Consider the following 19,117-nt stretch of genomic DNA (forward strand, 5'->3'; position numbering starts at 1 on the left):
TGTAGCTCAGTTAACTGAGCGTGGGCTGTGAACCAAATGGTCACTGGTTTGATTCCCAGTCAGGGCACGTGCCTGGGTTGTGGGCCAGGTCCCTAGTTAAGGGGTGTCCGAGGGGCAACCACACACTGATGCTTCTCTCCTTCTCTTTCTCCTTCCCTTCTCTCTATGAATGAATGAATGAATGAATGAAAAAAACTTTATAATTTCTAATTGTTTGTTAGTAACATATAGTAATACAAGTGATTTTTGTACATTGATCTTATATTCACCAACCTTGCTAAACTAATCAGATCTCTTAACAGAGTCTGTCAGATAGTCTGTGTAGACAGTCATATTATCTATGAATAAGGACAGTTTGAACTCTTTTTCCAGTCTGGATACCTTTTATTAATATTTCTTTTCTTACTCCACTGACTGGCTGGATCCTTGCATACAATGTTGAATAGAAAACATGAGGGCAGACATCGTGTCTTGTTCCAGATCCCTAGGGGAAGACATTCAGTCCTTTACCATTAATGCCAGCACCATTTGTTGAAGAGGCTGCCTTTACCCCATTGTATGCTCATGCCTGCTTTGTCAAATATTAATCAACCATAGAGACTTGGGTTTATTTCTGGGCTCTCTATTCCGTTCCACTGATCTGAAGGTCACTATCCTTTACAACTCCTGATGTTCAGTGTCTTGAAAACTGTGGTTTCACGTATTTTGTCAGATGTAGTTTGATTCTTTCAGGAAAGTAAATCTGGTTCTTTTTACTCCATCTATGGAATTAGAAGTTTTAGGAGTTAATTTACTTTTCTTTCTTTCTTTTTTTTTAATTACAGTGTCTACTCGAACTGCAGAATGAAGCTGTGTTCATGTGGACTGCTGAACTGGAAAACATAGCCACTCTCTGCTTTAAGGCTTTGGAAAACTCAAACTATGGAGTACGAGTGGCAGTGTCTAAACTCTTAGGGACAGTCATGGCTACGGCATTGATGCCAAAACAAGCAACAGGTACCATTGTTTGCCACCCCCGATCTAGACTGTACTAGACAGTTGAAGGTATACAGAATGGTTCCTTCTGAATGGGCCACTGCTTATAGGCAAATCACTTTAAAGGATTTAAATTGTTAGGTAGTTGTCTACTTTTTCATGAAATTGAAGTACCCAAATGGCATTTTCCTTGATACAGTCAAGACATTTATTTATGATTATGATGTACAAGATACTATGTAGCAAGTACATTGGACATATAAGCAAGTAATATTTATGAGAGATTTTGTATTGTGTTCAAGGTATTGGAATCTGGCACTTTATATGCTTTCTGACTTTAAATCTCTGATGACTGGGTCCACATCTGTAGCACAGTATCAGTTTTCGTTTGTTTCTTTACTGTCATTATGAGCAGAATCAGAGGCAGCACTGACTTTTCACGTGACTTCTCCTGTGCCTCACAGTTTCATAGGCTTCAGGGACTGAGTGGGTGCACGCTGAGCAGACCAGCTCTGCTCTTGTCCCCACCACTGCTCCCTCTCTGCCTGGCAAAAGGAGAATTAGATGTTATGGAGCCAAGTCCTAACTCCTAGGTTTATTAGCTGTGAAAACCCCAGCTGTGTTTTGTTCATTTTTAATAATAATTACTTCAATGTGTGAATAAGATGATGGTGATGATAGGTAACATGTATTAAGTGCTGTGTGCCAGGCATTGATTTAAGCACATAATAGAATTGTTTATTTAATCCTCACAAATGCCCAATGAATTGTAAGTACTGTTGCTATTCCCATTTTTTAAACAAGAAAATTGAAGTTTAGAGAGATTGCATAATTTGTGTTCTACTAAGTGTTAATATTAAGTGTTAGAGTTGCAGTTAAAACCCAGGCAGTCAAATTCTGAAGCTTACATAATTGATCATGAGCTTTATGTCTCTCCCACAGAATTCTTGTGAAGATTCTGTTTCCTAGTGTACGTGAAAGAACTTCAAAAAATATGAACCTGTATCCTAGGGATGGCGAGTCAGTTGTAGTTAGTGACTTTGTAATGCATTGGTAGCTGTTGTAGAGAGAGCATGGTCTGAACAGTGTCTGTATGTCTGCTTCACCTTTGAGAACGAGGCTGGCTGTGGCCAGTTAGCAGGATCTGCTGGGGGGAGGCTTTGTCCCCATTGTGTCGCACGTATCCAGGTCACATCCTCACTAGACTTTGTCAGAGAGTTAGTGAGCCAGTTTTAACTTCTAGTTCCTTCTGTTCTTCTTAGCATTTTTGCTTCAAACGGAATTTATTCTTACAAGTATGTTGTAAAATTTCAAATAATAGGAAAACTAAATGACCTTTTCTCCTTTGTGGTAATTTTGGTATGCTTAAAAGTAATTACTTGAATTTTAAAGCTAGATTATTAGAAAATATTATTTAACTAATAACAAAATATGTTTACTTATAAATTTACTTTTTTTCCTGGAAGTAATGCGCCAGAATGTGAAGCGAGCAACTTTTGATGAAGTCTTAGAACTCATGGCCACAGGATTTCTCCGTGGAGGGTCAGGTTTCCTAAAGAGTGGAGGAGAAATGTTAAAGGTTGGAGGGTCTGTGAATCGTGAAGTGAGGGTTGGAGTCACACAGGTTTGTAATACATACTTATGAAAGAATTCTGTTCATAGCACTTGTAAAATTTCACAGAACACTCTTACAAAGTAATAGTGCACACGAAGAGATTTTTTAATATTGTATCGTTTATTTCAAAAACATTTCTTTTATCAAATGAATGAATTACATTTAAACTTCAAATTACATGCTTGCTGGAAAGGTAGATACTTAATGATATGTAAATAAGCCTGCACGTTCTATAATTATATAAATAGCTAACAATTTTTTCAAAACTTACTTTTTAGAAAATCAGATGTGAAATAATTCAGTTGTAATTGAAATGTTATTTACATAGCTGGAGGCATTTAGATTCTGATTTTGTTCAACGACCCTGTAGCTAAAAGTATTATTTAATACTTTGGCTTTTCATAAATGGTTAATCACCAGTGTAATTCTGAAAGTAGCCCTGACCTGGAATTATAATTTAAAAATAGTAAGTAATACCAAATAAGATGATATAATTGTGATCTAATAATAATTAATGCCTAATAAGATGAAATATTTTCTTGTGATTTTAGTCATAAGCATTTTAATTATTTCTTATTCCTGAAGTGAGTGTAAATAGAAGTAAGCATTTTTATCTTAAAGGCAAAATCAAGTGATTTGTAGCTCTATGTCTATATTTATTTGGGATGTTAGGGTTTCTTATTCTTCATAACCAGGATGATCTCAGCATTTCCTCCTTTATACTCTGTTCTTCATGAAGCTATTGTCTTAACTGTTTTTTTAGTCAAAGATAATTCTACCAGTAATTCCTATGCTAGAAGTACTAAAAAGGTGTCATGATTTAAATTTTCTCTACTGTAATCTCAAATATAATTTATTTGCATGCTATTATTAGTTATTTCTGTGGTTGCTTTATCTGTCATTTCAGTTTGGTTACATACATTTACTTGTATGCATTAAGTTGTATCTTAATCTGTTTATAGGCATACGTTGTTTTTGTCACAACACTGGGTGGTCAGTGGCTGGAGCGTAGCTTCGCTACATTCTTGTCCCACGTACTGGATCTGGTTTCCCACCCGCGGGCCACGCAAACGCATGTAGAGGCCGTGTACTCACGGCGGTGTGTTTCCTTTATTCTGAGAGCTACTGTGGGCAGCTTACTAGGTGAAAAAGCCCAGATTGCAGCCGCCAAAGAAATTTGCCAAGCTATTGGCAAACAAATGAAAGCAGTAGGTAAGGACTGATGTAATAATGCTGTTGACTCTCATGGTCATTTAGTTCTTTATTGTTATTCCCGATAGATACTAACAGATCTGATTAGTTTATACTTTTTATTCTGGGCTGTGTTGTAATAGTCATTTTTATTGAGTACTCTTATTTGAAAAGGAACATATACTTTTAGTGAATAAGTTTACAAGTACTTTAGTTATAGTTTTTGTTGTTTATACTTTATTTAGCAAACCATTTTTAAAATGTACAGGGCTAACTGAAAATTATAAATTGTGAATTAAAGAGTATTTAAATTAATGAAGTATATAAATCTGTAGATATGTTAAGTTAGCAATATATCCTAGGTTTACAACTTAAACTATATTTGGATGTTGGTTCGTTGAAGAAATATTTTAGTTCCAGAAACACTGCTAAATGGTGGTAGTAAAATAGTGAACCAGATACAGATAACTGCTTTTCAGGCAGCTTATAGACTAGCAATCAGACAAAGAGTTTGTGTATTTTAAGTCTAGGACTATCTAACAAAAAAAAAAGAGGTATTTAATTAGAGTACATAATGTGATAATCTGTTGTATTCTATTATCCTATATTATAAATTTTGTAGTATATTCATAATGAATGCAAAAAGAGTAAGACATTTGAGTTATTAATCTTAAGGACATAGATTAGCCATTTGATTAAAAAATCCTAAAGACAATCAAATACAGTGCCATATATCTGTAATTTATGGGGCAGTATGTATTCTCAGTTAGTAATTTGACAAGGGGTGTGCAGCTGTATTATCTTAAATACATTTGACGCTGGGTAGAAGTTAAAAGGTGAGAGGAGAGGGCACAAAGCTAATGGGGACTTTGAGAAACATTCTAGTAAGAAGTTCTAAAGCCACTTTCTTTATAAATCCATATTCTGGTCAGCAGTTTGACAACAATACTTCTATACCAATATATTACAGTACTTGAAAGTAGCAGTAATAAGAAGTAGCGATAATAGCTGCTAACATTTACTAAATGTGTGTTGGGGGCAGCATTGTGCTAAATTCTTCAAATGCATTGACTGTTTAATCATGACAGTACTCTTCAGAATAGGCACTTAACCTGTAGGGTGAGTGTCTTGTCCAGTGCTACACAGCTAACATGACTGGTGGAACTGGGATTTGAACCCATCTTCTTTCTCTAAAGTCTGTGCTTTTGTTCCATACAGTTCATTGCTGCTTGCTAAAATCAGATACTACCCTAGAGCAGACAAAATATCTCAGTGTATATGTATTTACTCATTACCATGAAGTCATTAAATAAGGTTTTTAGGTTATTTCACTATTAATTACACAAATTTTCTGCTGAGAAATAACTACAGACAGAATTTTAACATTCAGGCATCAATTGGGATGAGTTAAGAATATAATTGCGGAGATCACGGAAATTGTATCGCAGTTTAATTCACGCTCATCAAGTCCATGATTTTATATTTCCAGAAGCGGTAGTGAACGATACCAGCAGTGAGAACAAATCTGGAGCTGCAGACATCGCAGCCAGCCAGCACGTGATGGTGTGTGCCCTGCAGGAGTTGGGGAGCCTGGTGCAGAGTCTCAGTGCCACCGCCTCCCCTCTTATTCAGGAAGCTTCTGTAGGTACGGTAATCCGTTTACTTGCTGAAATAGTTTTTCACCGCTTTTCAGAGTTATAGGTATAATTGATATTTACTGCCTGGTCACTTGCTTATCATGGAATTAGCAGTTTAGATTGTTCAGAGTTCACTTTTATTTAATTTAAAATTCACTGTGATAGTCTTGAACTAAATGGTGAAATAAAGTTTGGGGAGACAAATTTAAAAAGTTGGTGACTAAAATTTGTTGAATACTTTCATGTAATTTTACATTAACACTTATATTTTATTGAATATAATTATACTATGTTCTTTGTAGAAAGTGTTATTGTAAAGTACTCTGCTGTTTATGAGGTAATGTATATATTTTTGGCAAAGTTCTGAAAGTATCTGTATGAAATCATAATAATTTAAATTATTGTGCTATATTGGGTTGGCCAAAAAGTTTGTTTAGTTTTTTCTATCTGAGGGCTGTGGTAGTGCTTAGTTGTTAACTTCATTCAAAACAGTTTTGTTAGATTGCATTGTGACAGCTGTCATATCAGCATGCATTTTTAAAAAAACATAAAATTGGTGAAATTTTGTGCACGTTTATTTAATTTTTATTGTATTATTTTCCATTACCATTTAGCCCCCTTATACTTCCCTACCCCCAGCAATCACCACACTGTGGTCTGTGTCCATGAGCCCTTTTTCCTTTTCGCTCAACCCCTCCAATCCTCTAACCTCCCCCTGCAGCTGAGAGCCTGCTCTCCATCTGTGAGTCTGCCCCCATTTGCCTTGTTATGTTAGTTCAGTTTTTTCATTAGATTCCACATATGAGTGAAATCGTGTGGTATTTGTCTTTCTCTGACTGGCTTATTTCACTTAGTATAATGTTCTTCAGGTTCATCTACACTTTCACAAATGGTAAAATTTTCTTCTTTTTTATGGACAAGTAATATTTCGTTGCGCAAATGTCCCATAGTAGTTTTATCCACTCATCTACTGATGGACACTTGGACTGCTTCCATGTCTTGGCGATTATAAATAATGCTGCAGTGGACATGGGGGTGCTTATGTTTTTTTTGAATTGATGTTTTGGATTTCTTCAGATACATTCCCAGAAGTGGGATCACTGGGTCAAAAGGCAGATCCGATCTTAATTTTTGGAGGTAACTCCATACTGCTTTACACAGTGGTGTGCAGCCATTTTAATATTGAAGGTAGAAGAAGATATGTAACATTTTCAGCATATTATGCTTTATTATTTAAAGAAAGGTAATAAAAACACAACTGAAATGCCAGAAACAATTTTTACACTATATGAGAAGCTGCTGTGACTGATGAAATGTATCAGAAGTGGCTTGTGAAGTTTCTTGGTATCATTGACATTTTGGCCAAATCTTTGCCATGTGGCTATTTTATTCATTGGGAGATGTTTAGCAGCACCCCTAGGCTCTACCCACTAGAAGCAGGAAATAACCGATATACTTAGGATATCCAAATCAATCAAGTTATTGGTGAAAATGAAAAATATGTCTTTTATTTTACAGAAAAAAACTAAATGGACTTTTTGGCTGACCCAATACATAGTCTTTTAGTTCATGAAATCCCTTGACTTCATTAGAGAGTAATTTTTTGAGTATTTTTTTTATTAGGACTTTTGGAGACTGTGACTTCTGTGCTGCTTCATCCAAGTATAGCTGCTCGGCTCGCTGCTGCATGGTGTTTGCGCTGTGTGGCTGTGGCATTACCTTTCCAGTTGACACCGTTTCTGGACAGGTGTGCCGAACGGCTCAACAACTTGAAAACTTCACCAGAAGCTGTTAGTGGATACAGTTTCGCAATGGCTGCCCTGTTAGGTGGAGTTCATCAGTGTCCACTGGGCATTCCTCATGCCAAGGGGAAGGTAGGGAGAGGTCCTAGACTTGCAGGCACTGTCATGTGGGCTTTAGTTTTTGCTGGAACACCTTCTGTGTTTAGTGTTGAACTAGGCGATCAGGAGACAGACAACAGACTTACGATGACAATATAAAACAATGTTCTGCTAATACAGAGTTGACAGACCCTAATTAAAATTTGATATTTAATTCTGACATAGGAATAATGAATAGAGTTTGTTTGGGTATAGTATACTTTAGAATTTATTTTAGAGGAGAAACCCTAAATAATTACCATTATTTAGAAATAAAAGCTTTCAGCTTTTAGAAATAAAAACTCACACTGCTGTATTAAAAAATGTCAGGAGAATATGCTATTGCCATATTTAGCATTTTGATAATAATTAAAGTTGAATGAGTTTATGAATCAGTTTTCTTTTGATTTCTATTGTATGTTCTACTACCATCATTAGGTTTTCTTCTCAGGAATATTAAATATTTTTATAGATATTATTTGCAACTCTACAAAGGCAGATTGGGGCTAGATTTTAACGTCTTTTTTCCTGGGTCATTAGGCCCACGTCGATTCCTTTCCGTGAGCTCCATAGCTGCTACTTGAGTCTAGGCGTCCATCTCCCTTTGCCCTGTAGTTGTCTTTGCTCAGACTAATCTCTTACAATAGAATTTTGTCTGCCTTCTTGTTCATTCACCTGAACCAAACTTAACCTATTTGTTTAGAGGCCCAATTCAAGTTCCACCTCTTTTGTGAAATCTCTTCAAACCTCTTCAGTCTTTGATGGCCTCTTTGACTACTACCGTCTCCGTACACTAGTTGTCATTTAACCATTTGCTGCTTGTTTCATCCCATTTTTCCTACGTCTTCTCTGAGATTAAGCATCATAAGATTAGCTGAATGGCAGTTTCATAATAGGATTTCATTATGATAGCACATAATAGCTCTTCAAACCTTTGAATATAGGATAGTAGTGCCAATAATAATAATACTAATACTAGTAGTGATATTTGTGATGTGCTTACATGGACCAGCACTGTTCTGAGTGCTTTCCTGCATTAATTTATTTAATCCTCAAAACAGTGAAGTAAGCACTTTTATTCCTGTTTGGCCAGTGAGGGGCCTGAGGCAGGGACGTTCACTTGTCCAAGGCCAGAGAGCAGGAAACAACAAAGCTGGGATGTGCCCAGGCAGGCTGCCTCTAGAGGTCATGTTTAACTGCTACGCTGGGGTCTCCGCTGTCAGCAGTGCAGTTAAGATTAAGTGGGTCCTAATGTCGTCTCTCTAAAAATGTGTTAACAGTAATAACAAAAAAAGGACAACTTCTGTTTTAATAAAGTATATTAGCTATGCATTTTCTTATTCAATTTCTTTAACTTTTTTTTGCAGATGGTAGTTAGTATTGCTGAAGATCTCTTAAGAACTGCTGCCCAAAATAGCAGGCTGTCCTTACAGCGCACCCAAGCTGGATGGCTTCTACTTGGAGCACTTATGACTTTAGGTATAATTATATTTGAGTAGGACTTTTGTCTTATTCTATAACTGTCAGTAGACAATACAGAGAATTTAGTTTAAAGGTGTTAAACTTCACATTCAAGACTTTGAATGAGTTATAACATTGTAAAGATGTTTTTCCCATCTCTTGGTATATTTCTTTTTTTGGCAATTTCTGCTTGAAGACATTTAATGAGAAAGTTGTTAATTTAGTTTTGTCTTTACCATCAGAATAGCCAAGGTCTAACTGATTAGCTTAGTGTTAATCAAGAGAGATGAGAGTGGAGGGGGGCACATTTCATCCCCAAAGTAAAGGCCAGTGACATAATTTTAGTAGGATGATAATGTCACATTGAAACCGTATTGTTAGTACTGCTTTCTTGGGGTTATCCTTGTGTACTTCACTTTCCAAAGTGCTACGAGAAATCTGAGATGCAGGCAAAGTGTAGCATTGTACGTAGAACAGAAAGACATGTTATTGTGACAAGATGTGTCCACCCTTTAGTTCACATGTTTAGCTTCTGCTATGAAGTCTGTGTGTGTGTGTGTGTGTGTGTGTACAGAGTTATCACTTTGAACGTCTGGTTTTTTGGCAACTGTGCTTTGATCTAGTTTTTAAAGAAAAGAAAAAGTGGTAACTTTTCGAGAAATTTATGTTAAGTATATTAAGTGATATGTTAAATGAATTCCTTAGCAATGTAAATGTATATTTACATTGCTAAGGAATGTAACAGGAGCTAGAACCCAGGCTTCCTAATTCTAAATATGCTGCACCTGTATAAAACTAGATTGACCATATATAGTCCCCCACCAAGTAGAGAAATATATGTGTGTAGGAGTGGGTATATATGTTTATGTATGTATATTTATAGAAAAGTCATCATAAAATGTGTTCCAGATATATTTTATCATTGATAACATGTAATTCCACCATTCTGAATGTTTTTGGGTAATTTGTTTTAGATTACTTTTTGTGGATTTGTTTTATGTTTGTGTGCTAAAAATATTGATACTTTTTAAGTGAATTTTTAATGCTTTAGTAGATACATATTTTACGTACTAAATAAGAACATTTTGAAAATGCTAGTATTAGAGTGAAATGCTAGCTATTGTTAAAGCTTGTAAGGGCCTCTTTTAAAAATTTTTTGTTGTAGTGTATGTTATAGATACATGGCTGTGAATTCTCCTTTTCTTGGTTAGGACCATCTGTCGTTCGTTACCATCTGCCGAAGATGTTGCTACTGTGGCGAAATGTTTTCCCTCGTTCTTTAAAGGAGTTGGAGGCTGAGAAGGCCCGAGGCGATTCTTTTACCTGGCAGGTAACACTGGAAGGCCGTGCTGGCGCTTTATGTGGTAAGAACTGAAAGGGATGCACTTTCAGACTATTACTTCATTACCAAAATGTTTGTGAATTGACAGAAAATCGCTACTACAGATTTTAATTTTAATATATGATAAGTTTGTTATGTAAACTAATATATGTTTATGTAAAGCTTGTAGATCTTTAGATTTAGAAAGAAACTTTATAAATAACCTACATCAGTCTGCTAATTGTATAATAAAAGTGAAATGGAGGCTGAGAAGGAGGGTCGAGTTAGTGAAAACAGGAGCTAGAACCCAGGCCTCCTAATTACCAGTCTTCCACCCGTCAGAGGAGCATTGGATCACCAGGTAAACACAACCGAATGGGTGTTTAAGGACAAATGAAAGTCAGGATTACCAAGTTTATTGAGTTTGCAGTTAGTCTTTCCATAATGGACAAACAGCTGTCTTCTATCATTTTCAAATCTGCAAACATTGATAAGTTTTTCAGATGTCAGCATTACAAAAATTATGAATAAAGTTGTTTTTGTTCAGGAGTCATTAACTTCAAGGAAAGGCTCAAGTTTTGTTCTATTTGGGAACTAGAATACACTGGGTGATCCTGTTCTTTTTTGGTTTATCTCAAGGTGACAAGTGCTTCTTTTCTCAAACTGTGGGAGCCAGATATAAGAGTGGCAGGGCAAGGTGTCAGTTTTGTTCTCATACATCTAAGAGCTGCTTTAGTCTTAGCTCTGTTGCTAAAGAGCCAGTAAACTGGGCCATTGTGGCCATTGATTCTGCTTTGAAGCTGCTTTCTTTGTAATCATCTAGGCTCATGTAGGGTTATAGATCTCCAAATTCCTGCTCATAGAAATCTTCCTAACAGATATCTCCCCTCCCTCCATTTCTGCTGCCGGTCCTTCTTCTAGCTCTTGCTAATGATTTTTCTCAGTAGTTGCAATTGGTTCTTTTTTTGTTTGTCCTGGTTTAAGAACCTTATATATATTTTTTTAGAACCTTATATTTTATAATAAGAATTGTAGGCACCTTTATATAATTTTATAAATTTATTGATCTTTGCAAAACTTGCTCCAAATCTGTCCTTTTAAAAATTTTGTCTAGCAATGAGGAGTTTTGTTGCACATTGTCCTGAACTCCTAACGGAAGATGTGATTAGAAAATTGATGACGCCTATTGAATGTGCCATGACTATGATGTCACAGTAAGTAAACATTCTGACATGCAATATCCAATTTTACGTATTGATAGTCATGTATTCTACTTCCCTCTAGTATCATATAGGAAACATATGAAGCCTTATTTTTATATAGTGACTTTTTAAATTGCATTAATGATATATACTGAAATAAAATTGTACTTTATATTTTATCTGTTACTGACAATAAAGGTCACAAAATAAACTGAAATAAAAATGTAATAACTAGCAAAGTACTATCAGTTTGACGGTACTTTTGAAACATGGCTGAAAAAAGTGGTTATAAGTAATACTTATGCTAATAAGATGATACTAACCATACTTTTGATATTTTAGCATTCCATCTGTGATTAAAGCTCATGGAGCTCATCTGAAAGCCAGTGCTGCAATGGTCCGTTTAAGACTTTATGATATCTTGGCTTTATTACCTCCAAAAACGTACGAAGGTAAATAAAATTTGTGGTACCCGATAAAAGTTTTCCAGTGTATCTTTCCAGTTCTCTCAGTATTACAGAGTTCTGACCACGGCACTCCCACTGACTCACTCTACAAGGGAAGGCAACCGTTTTTTTTCTTCGTATAGACTGTGGACACAGCACTTACTGTGTCCCAGGCCTCTTTCTGAGCTCCTTACGTGTATTAACATCTTTGACTTTAACATCAGCCTTATGGGGTGATTCGCTCTCTGTTATAAACAAAGATTCTTGGGTACATGTAGGTAATAAAACTTGCCCCAGTCTAAGGGCTAGTATGTGGCACCGGTGGGATTCAAACCCAGCTGGTTCATCTGTTAAGTCTGTGCTTTTAATAATTGTCCTCAGCTGCTTCATATATATTATAATATAGGTAATAATTTAGGAATCTAAAGATAGACTAGTAATGAACTTTGCAAAAATTAAATATTATATAAAATGTTAATGTTAAATTAAGTCATTGATTTTTTTTCCAGTTTACCCATGCCCAAGAATTTTGATATGCTCTAATTCAGTGGTTGTATATCATTGGGTAATTAGTAATATAATAATCATGTCATACTTAATATATTTAAAATAAAGAATCTTTATTTGAGCTTTTTGCTTACTTTAAATAATTTGGGCTAAAAAGTACAATACAATAGTAAAAAAAGTACCATTATTTTTTTTGGTACTTTTACATAAAAGAACTCTAATACATAATAAGTTCTTATTATTATATATTAGAATGGCATTAAAATATTTAATATACATTTTTATAATAGGAAATAGGAACTTCATTATTTCTGTGAACATGTTGGTGCTCTTTGTGGGCAATGACTGTAATTTTCATAAAAATTATTCTTCTTAATCTGATCTAAAGTTCCATTTTTAGTGTCTTTCAACGCACTTCTTAGAGAACTGGTGGCAGAATTCACGCTGACCGACAATTCAGCCAATACAACTACCTCACTCCTCAGGTCCCTCTGTCATTATGATGACAGCGTTCTTCTGGGTTCCTGGCTCCAGGAAACGGACCATAAGTCAATTGAAGACCAGGTAGGAAGCCATACAGGGAATCAAAACACTTGCTTATTTGAAAACAGTGGTATTATTACATATTATCGTTTAAAAAATATTGTAGACTAAGGTTTTCATTGAGCATTCTTAGGCATTTGAAAATAGCTTCCCAATGGTAGATAAGTGGTGAAAACCAGTAAACCTGCAGCAATACTTAGAATTTGACGAATTCTCTTTTTTCAATATTCTTTGCATTTAGATACTGTGTGGTATCTGCGGCAAAGATGAATTTTAGCTGGTTTTTGGTTATCAGTGTTTTGTTTTGTTTTAGTTTGTTTTCTGATAGGTTGTGGAGGAGTGGGAGTTAGTAGGTTGAGCATTTAGAATCTTTTGCTCACTGAATACATTACCTCTTACGTACTTTTAGAGAGAGTTTCTAAAACTTCTTAAAAGAAGCTTAAAAGAAATTTTTGTGGTTTAAATTTTTTCTGATATTGCTTTGCTTATACATTTTACAGTGGGTAGCATAAAAATGTTTTAGAATGAACAGTCCTTTTCTTAACATTGTATAAGTTGTTACAGATGGCTTTTTTAAATGGCCAAATTACATTTTTATCTACTTAAAAATTTTCAGACTCAGTTATTCTGTAGTTTTAAGTGTTTTTTTCTTCTCACCTGTTCTGTTTTCAGAGTGCATTTTTTAGTAAGTGAATTTTCTAAAGTGGATTTTGAATGAATTTTATGCATTCTTTTGTAGCTCCAGCCAAACAGTGCGTCTGGCAGTGGGGCTCTGGAGCACGACCCCTCCTCCATTTATTTACGAATACCTGCTGGAGAGGCGGTGCCTGGTCCTCTCCCTCTTGGAGTTTCGGTCATTGATGCTTCTGTGGCTCTTTTTGGTGTAGTGTTTCCTCATGTTTCTTATAAACACCGGTTGGTATAAAGTCAATCAAGTAATTTTAGTTAAATACGAATTATATCCAAACAGTAGATTTTCCCATCCCAGTAACTCTGCAATAAGGTGTATTACTAATTAAACAATAGACTTATAAATTTAATAACATAAAGGACAAATACACGATAAAAATTACATGAAAAAATTCCACATAATTTGGAACTATTTTTAATTTTTTAAAAAGATTTTATTTATTTCTTTTTAGAGGGGGGAAGGGAGGGAGAAAGAGAGGGAGAGAAACATCAATATGTGGTTACCTCTCGCAAGCCCTCAACTGGGGACCTGGCCTGCAACCCAGGCATGTGCCCTGACTGGGAATCGAACTAGCGACCCTTTGGTTCACAGTCTGGCACTCAATCCACTGAGCCACACCAACCAGAGCTAAAACGATTTTTAAGATTTGACCCTGTGTACCAGCATCTGGTATCCACTATAATAGTTTATTTGCCATTTTATAAGTAGGTTTTGATTATATTTTTCATCAGGGATATCAATTTGGTGAGTCTTTTTGTTACTGAAGAAATATCCCCCAATAACTTTTGTCTGTCAAGTGATCCATGTCTAGAAATTGGGAAAGTAAGGTAACTATTTTTTTCCTAATAGGACCTTTTTTGTTTTATGTACTCTATGTCCACAGGTACTGTCCCTAAATTTAACAGGCATTTTCCCAAAAGGAAAATGGAAAATAAATTAATGCAGGACTTTCACAGATAATTTGTTTTACAAAATATGCCTTAAAAACATTATTATATTTATATGTAAAAAAACACACAAATGTTATCTTTTTAAATGTGTAGATTACTTGGTTGATGACTTTTTAATTTGAGGGGAAATTTTTAAATGCGCAGTTTTACTTTACGCAGATATCTTTACGAATATTGGGTTGCCATATAACTAACTGTTTAAGAACGTTAAATGTGAAGGAACCTTATAAAGCATCTGCTTTGATGTCCTTATTTTAGATCCAAGGAAATTCGGGTCTATTACTTCATGGTTTGTCCAAAGTAATACAACTAGAGGTATAACCCAGAACCCAGGAATAAGTTAATTGTAGTCAGTCACTTTTGTGGAACAAGGAGATATAAAAATAAATTTTATTAAAATATAATAAATAACAAATAGTGCTGGAGGAACGAGGAATAAATTATGGCAAGATGACAGGCTGGCATACTTTTTACAGACAGTGTTTTATTTTATTTATCTATTCATCCATTTATAGAGAGAAAGGGAGAGAAAGATAGAGGAAGAGAAACATTGATGCCAGAGAAAAACATGGATAGGTTGCCTCTTACAAACACCCCAGCCAGGGACCAAACCTGCAACCTAGGCATGTGCTCTGACCAGGAATTGAACCTGTGACCTTTCGTTTTTCTGGGACAACACCCAACCAACTGTGCTACCCTGGTCAGGGCTACAGACAATGTTTTGATATCACAAAATGCTCATTACGCTATGTTAAAAGAAAAAAGTAAAATAAAGGGCAATGAGTAATCTCAGTTCAGTATTTTAAAATTCATAAAAATGTACATGTGTATACAAGTATAGATATGTATACATAAGGAAAAGGCCTAAAAGAAAATGAATGTACCTGAGTGTCATAGTGGTAATGTGTAATAACTTTTTGTTAATAGTTCCAAACTATATTAAATGAATATTTTGTAAGGAAAGAATGTAAATAAATTTAAAAAATGTTTATGCATTTGAGGTCACGTATAGGCAAATGATGCTTATTGGTAGTGTTGGAGACCATGTGTGTCTTCTTACTGGTGTCCTTGAGTGATGAATGCCCTGCCTTTTCACCCATCCTTGGGAACGTGTGTCAGAGCCAGCGTCGAGGTAGTCAGCTTTAGTCCCCAGTAACTCTAACGGGATTGTTTTACCAGAGACAGGAACTGTGTGATTTTTTGAAGGGTGCTTTGATCTGAGACCCATGACCTATTGTAAATTGAGCTTAAATCCTAGTAGTGACATGAGGGAGATTTTGATTTCCTAGTTCATGTCATGGTTACTCCAACTTGCCTAGATTCCTTTGCCCAACTCTATTTCTTTTTTTTTAATCCTCACCCAGTGACATTTTTTTTTAGAGAGAGAGGAAGGGGGCAGGAGGGAGGGAGAGAAACATCGATCAATTCATTTGCCTTCTTGTACACATCCGGACCAGGGATCAAACCTGCAGCCTGGGTATGTGCCCTGACCAGGAATCAGACCTGCAAACTTTCAGTCTATGGGACGATGCTCCATCCAGCTGAGCCATGCTGGTCAGGCCCCCATTTCTTTTTAGGGGAATATGAAATGATCTAATTGTCTTTTATCAGAATAGTCTCAAATTACTGATTTATTTTTATTAACTCTCATTTAAAAATTTAGAACTATGTAAAAAATTCACTTCTAATTTTTTACATTACAAATAGTTGACCAAAGCTAAATTTTAAAAAAAAATCTTCCTATTAGTTTCCAAAGATAAGACTTGAGGTACTAGTTTTTCTATCTGAGAGTATTTGAAAAAAAATTATGCCACAATTTTTTACTTCTGACTTAAAAATCTTCCACACAGGTACATAATTAATGATTGTTATTCTATTCAAAACAACCTTGAATGCCTGCTATATGCCAGGCACTTTGTTGAATGCTGGTGTTAATGTTAAAGGCCACTGGAATTATGGCCTTATTTTCCTAATCAAAATGGTATTCAATCTTTTTTTTGTTCCACTTGATAACTACATGTTCATAGATTAATTCAGGAGGAGGACATCTGGTTTGGACCAGCTGTGGGAATGAGATAGAAATGAGACAGCCAAGGCATTATTTGTTAAACTATTAGCTCATACTCCTCTTATCTCTGATTTTTTGAGCCATGTTTGAATAAAAGGTTTTGTTAATGTGATCTTTCTTCCACTGTTACAGACTGCAGATGTTGGATCACTTTGCTGAGTGTGTCAAACAAGCTAAAGGTGTCCGCCAGCAGGCTGTGCAGCTAAATATTTTTACTGCTGTTCTTAGTGCACTTAAGGTATTTACTTTTAAAGCATAAGAAATATTTTGAACTAAGATTTTAATTAATGCCTTTAACAAGGCAAGGATATCTAGACTATCATGGTGTTTAAATGTATATCACTTGATAACTGTCTTATACTAGTTGAATTAAATTACTAGAAACTTCATGGTAGGCTCATTGTAATTAAATAAGCATTTTATATTTTAGTAATGTTAATCTTTCAGTGTGACCCATCAGATTTTACAAATGACAGTAGTTCTTTCAGAATTTTTAAAGATGTCTAATGAAATCTGATAATCTACTGAAGGCTAATGGGATAAAGCTAAGTTTGATTTGTGGTTTAGACCATAAGTCAGGAGAGGCTATGTTAAATAGTTGAAAGAATTCTGCATTTAGAGATTGTGTCATGGTTTGCTACTCACTTGGTTTATGTCTTGTGTGATTTCTTCAACCTTCATTTGAACCTGTTTCTACATGTAAAAACTAAAATAACAACTCATATCTTCCGCATATCTCTCGGAGTTTTTGCACTGTACTGCTCAGCCTGCAGCCTCTCATGGTGTATTTGAACATTTTTTATATTATTTAGTACTAAGCTTATTGTAAGGTATTACTGTTTTAAAGTAAAATGGCACAAGTACAAGTCTTTAATGGCATGAATTAAATCATGTTTTGTAAGCATCAGGGAAAGGGGATAAAGGCACAGGTAGAAATGTAGGTTTGTACCATTTATGTAACCGTTAGTATAGGCCCCATTCAGAGACCATCACCTTACACTAACACAGTTTTTTGAAAAAAGAAGTGGGGTGGTCTTGGTTTTGCTCAGTGGTTGGCAAGCTAGTGAACTGCCTGTAATACTGCTCTACAGTGTACTTTTCATAAGTCTGCTCGCTAATGCCTCTGCTGCAGGTAACATTTTTCTCAGGCTCCATAACTTGGATTTTTTTGGTCTCAGGTGAGTAAATTAAGTTCTAGGACAGTAGGTTTAGCTAGAACAGAGATACTAATATTTAGAATGATGAACAGACAGTTACTGATTTTTCTTACTCATTTAGCCTTTAGATATGTATTGGATATACTCTTTGTGACATAATGATCTTTTCTGGAATTTTTATATGAATGAATCAGAGTTTCCTACTCACCAGGCCTTTTTTAAAGTCATGGTAAATTTCAATCAGCTGAATAACAGTTGGTTTACTGATATAGTCCTCTTTACATATAATAACAACTTTTAAGTATTAGTGTTTGGATAGAGACACCCCCAGGGATTGCTGGTTTTAGGGTCGATTGAACCATGGCTATGTTATGTATCATGTTTTGGATCATGTTTAGGAAAGTGATTACCATCAAGTTAACAGATAGTGATTCTGGGCATAATATGTGCATATGAAAGATGACTGAAGAAAATAATGTGGCAAGATATATGTATATTTACAAAGGTTGTAGCACATTTTTTCTTTTATTTAATGTAAATTATGACTTGCCTTTAAAAAACCCCATAGGGCCTGGCTGAAAACAAAAGTACTTTAGGACCTGAGGAAGTACGTAAATCTGCTCTGACGCTGGTTATGGGCGCTCTTGACAACCCAAACCCCATCTTACGGTGTGCTGCAGGAGAAGCGCTTGGAAGGATGGCTCAGGTGGTTGGAGAGGCAACTTTTATCGCTAGAATGGCCCAGTATAGCTTTGACAAGTAAGTGGGTCTCTTGACCAACAAATAGGTTTCTCATATAGACAAAATGTCTTTTAAGTACTGTATTTTTCAGAATATAAGGCCCCCCCCCCCCATTATTTGAGAGGAATAGTGGTTGTTAATGCTGCTGTTGAGTTTGGTTTACATTTACATTGGTGAAATATTATGTTATTTATGTTGTTGAATATTTCACCACATTTTTTCTTCAAAAATTTTTTCCTATCTTCCCCTAAAACCTAGGTGCATCTTATGGTCTGAAAAATATGGTAATCAGTAGTTATATACTGGACTGACTGTACAAATGGTATAGTATGTGACAGTATTTTGTGGTTTTGTTTCATAATGGCTTCATTTTTATTTCAGTAGTTAATTAAAGCCTAGAATCTGGCTAAGTCGTGAGGTACTTTAAATGGGGTGAGGCTTCGGTTTTAGCTTTTGAATGTTACATTCTGGAGTTAGGAAGATTGTTAATAGGACGTCCCTCTGTTGCATGCGCTGTGCCCTGAAGAGGTGCTCTGGGGTCCTTTTACCATGGTTCTCCCACACTGTTCTTTCTGTTAGTCATGAACATTTTTCAATGAGTCATTCTTATTCTAACTGCTGCTAAGTTTATCGTCTCTCAAATTATCCCTGAAACAGAGGATAAAGTTACCATTAGGTTTTAAGGATTTCTTTTAATATTCATTAAAAAGAGTGATCGCAGAATTCCAAATA

General features: G+C 35.5%; 1 protein-coding gene across 3 annotated transcripts in view; it reads left to right on the forward strand.

Annotated features, from left to right (window-relative positions):
• The window catches only part of HEATR5B (HEAT repeat containing 5B), a 75,417-nt gene that overhangs the window by 11,412 nt on the left and 44,888 nt on the right, over positions 1–19,117 (forward strand). For all 3 annotated transcript variants that reach the window (XM_037066561.1, XM_037066562.1, XM_037066563.1), the window contains exons 6-18: positions 825–996; positions 2,442–2,599; positions 3,553–3,802; positions 5,271–5,426; positions 7,042–7,292; positions 8,666–8,777; positions 9,971–10,123; positions 11,195–11,294; positions 11,625–11,734; positions 12,636–12,799; positions 13,518–13,693; positions 16,620–16,725; positions 18,213–18,403. In XM_037066561.1, the coding sequence (XP_036922456.1) occupies positions 825–996; positions 2,442–2,599; positions 3,553–3,802; positions 5,271–5,426; positions 7,042–7,292; positions 8,666–8,777; positions 9,971–10,123; positions 11,195–11,294; positions 11,625–11,734; positions 12,636–12,799; positions 13,518–13,693; positions 16,620–16,725; positions 18,213–18,403 (2,099 nt within the window). The remainder of the gene's footprint in view (positions 1–824; positions 997–2,441; positions 2,600–3,552; positions 3,803–5,270; positions 5,427–7,041; positions 7,293–8,665; positions 8,778–9,970; positions 10,124–11,194; positions 11,295–11,624; positions 11,735–12,635; positions 12,800–13,517; positions 13,694–16,619; positions 16,726–18,212; positions 18,404–19,117) is intronic.

Source organism: Sturnira hondurensis, unplaced genomic scaffold (genome assembly GCF_014824575.4).
Source record: "Sturnira hondurensis isolate 20B ecotype Veracruz unplaced genomic scaffold, ASM1482457v3 Scaffold0016663, whole genome shotgun sequence".
In the NCBI taxonomy this organism is placed as follows: domain Eukaryota; kingdom Metazoa; phylum Chordata; class Mammalia; order Chiroptera; family Phyllostomidae; genus Sturnira; species Sturnira hondurensis.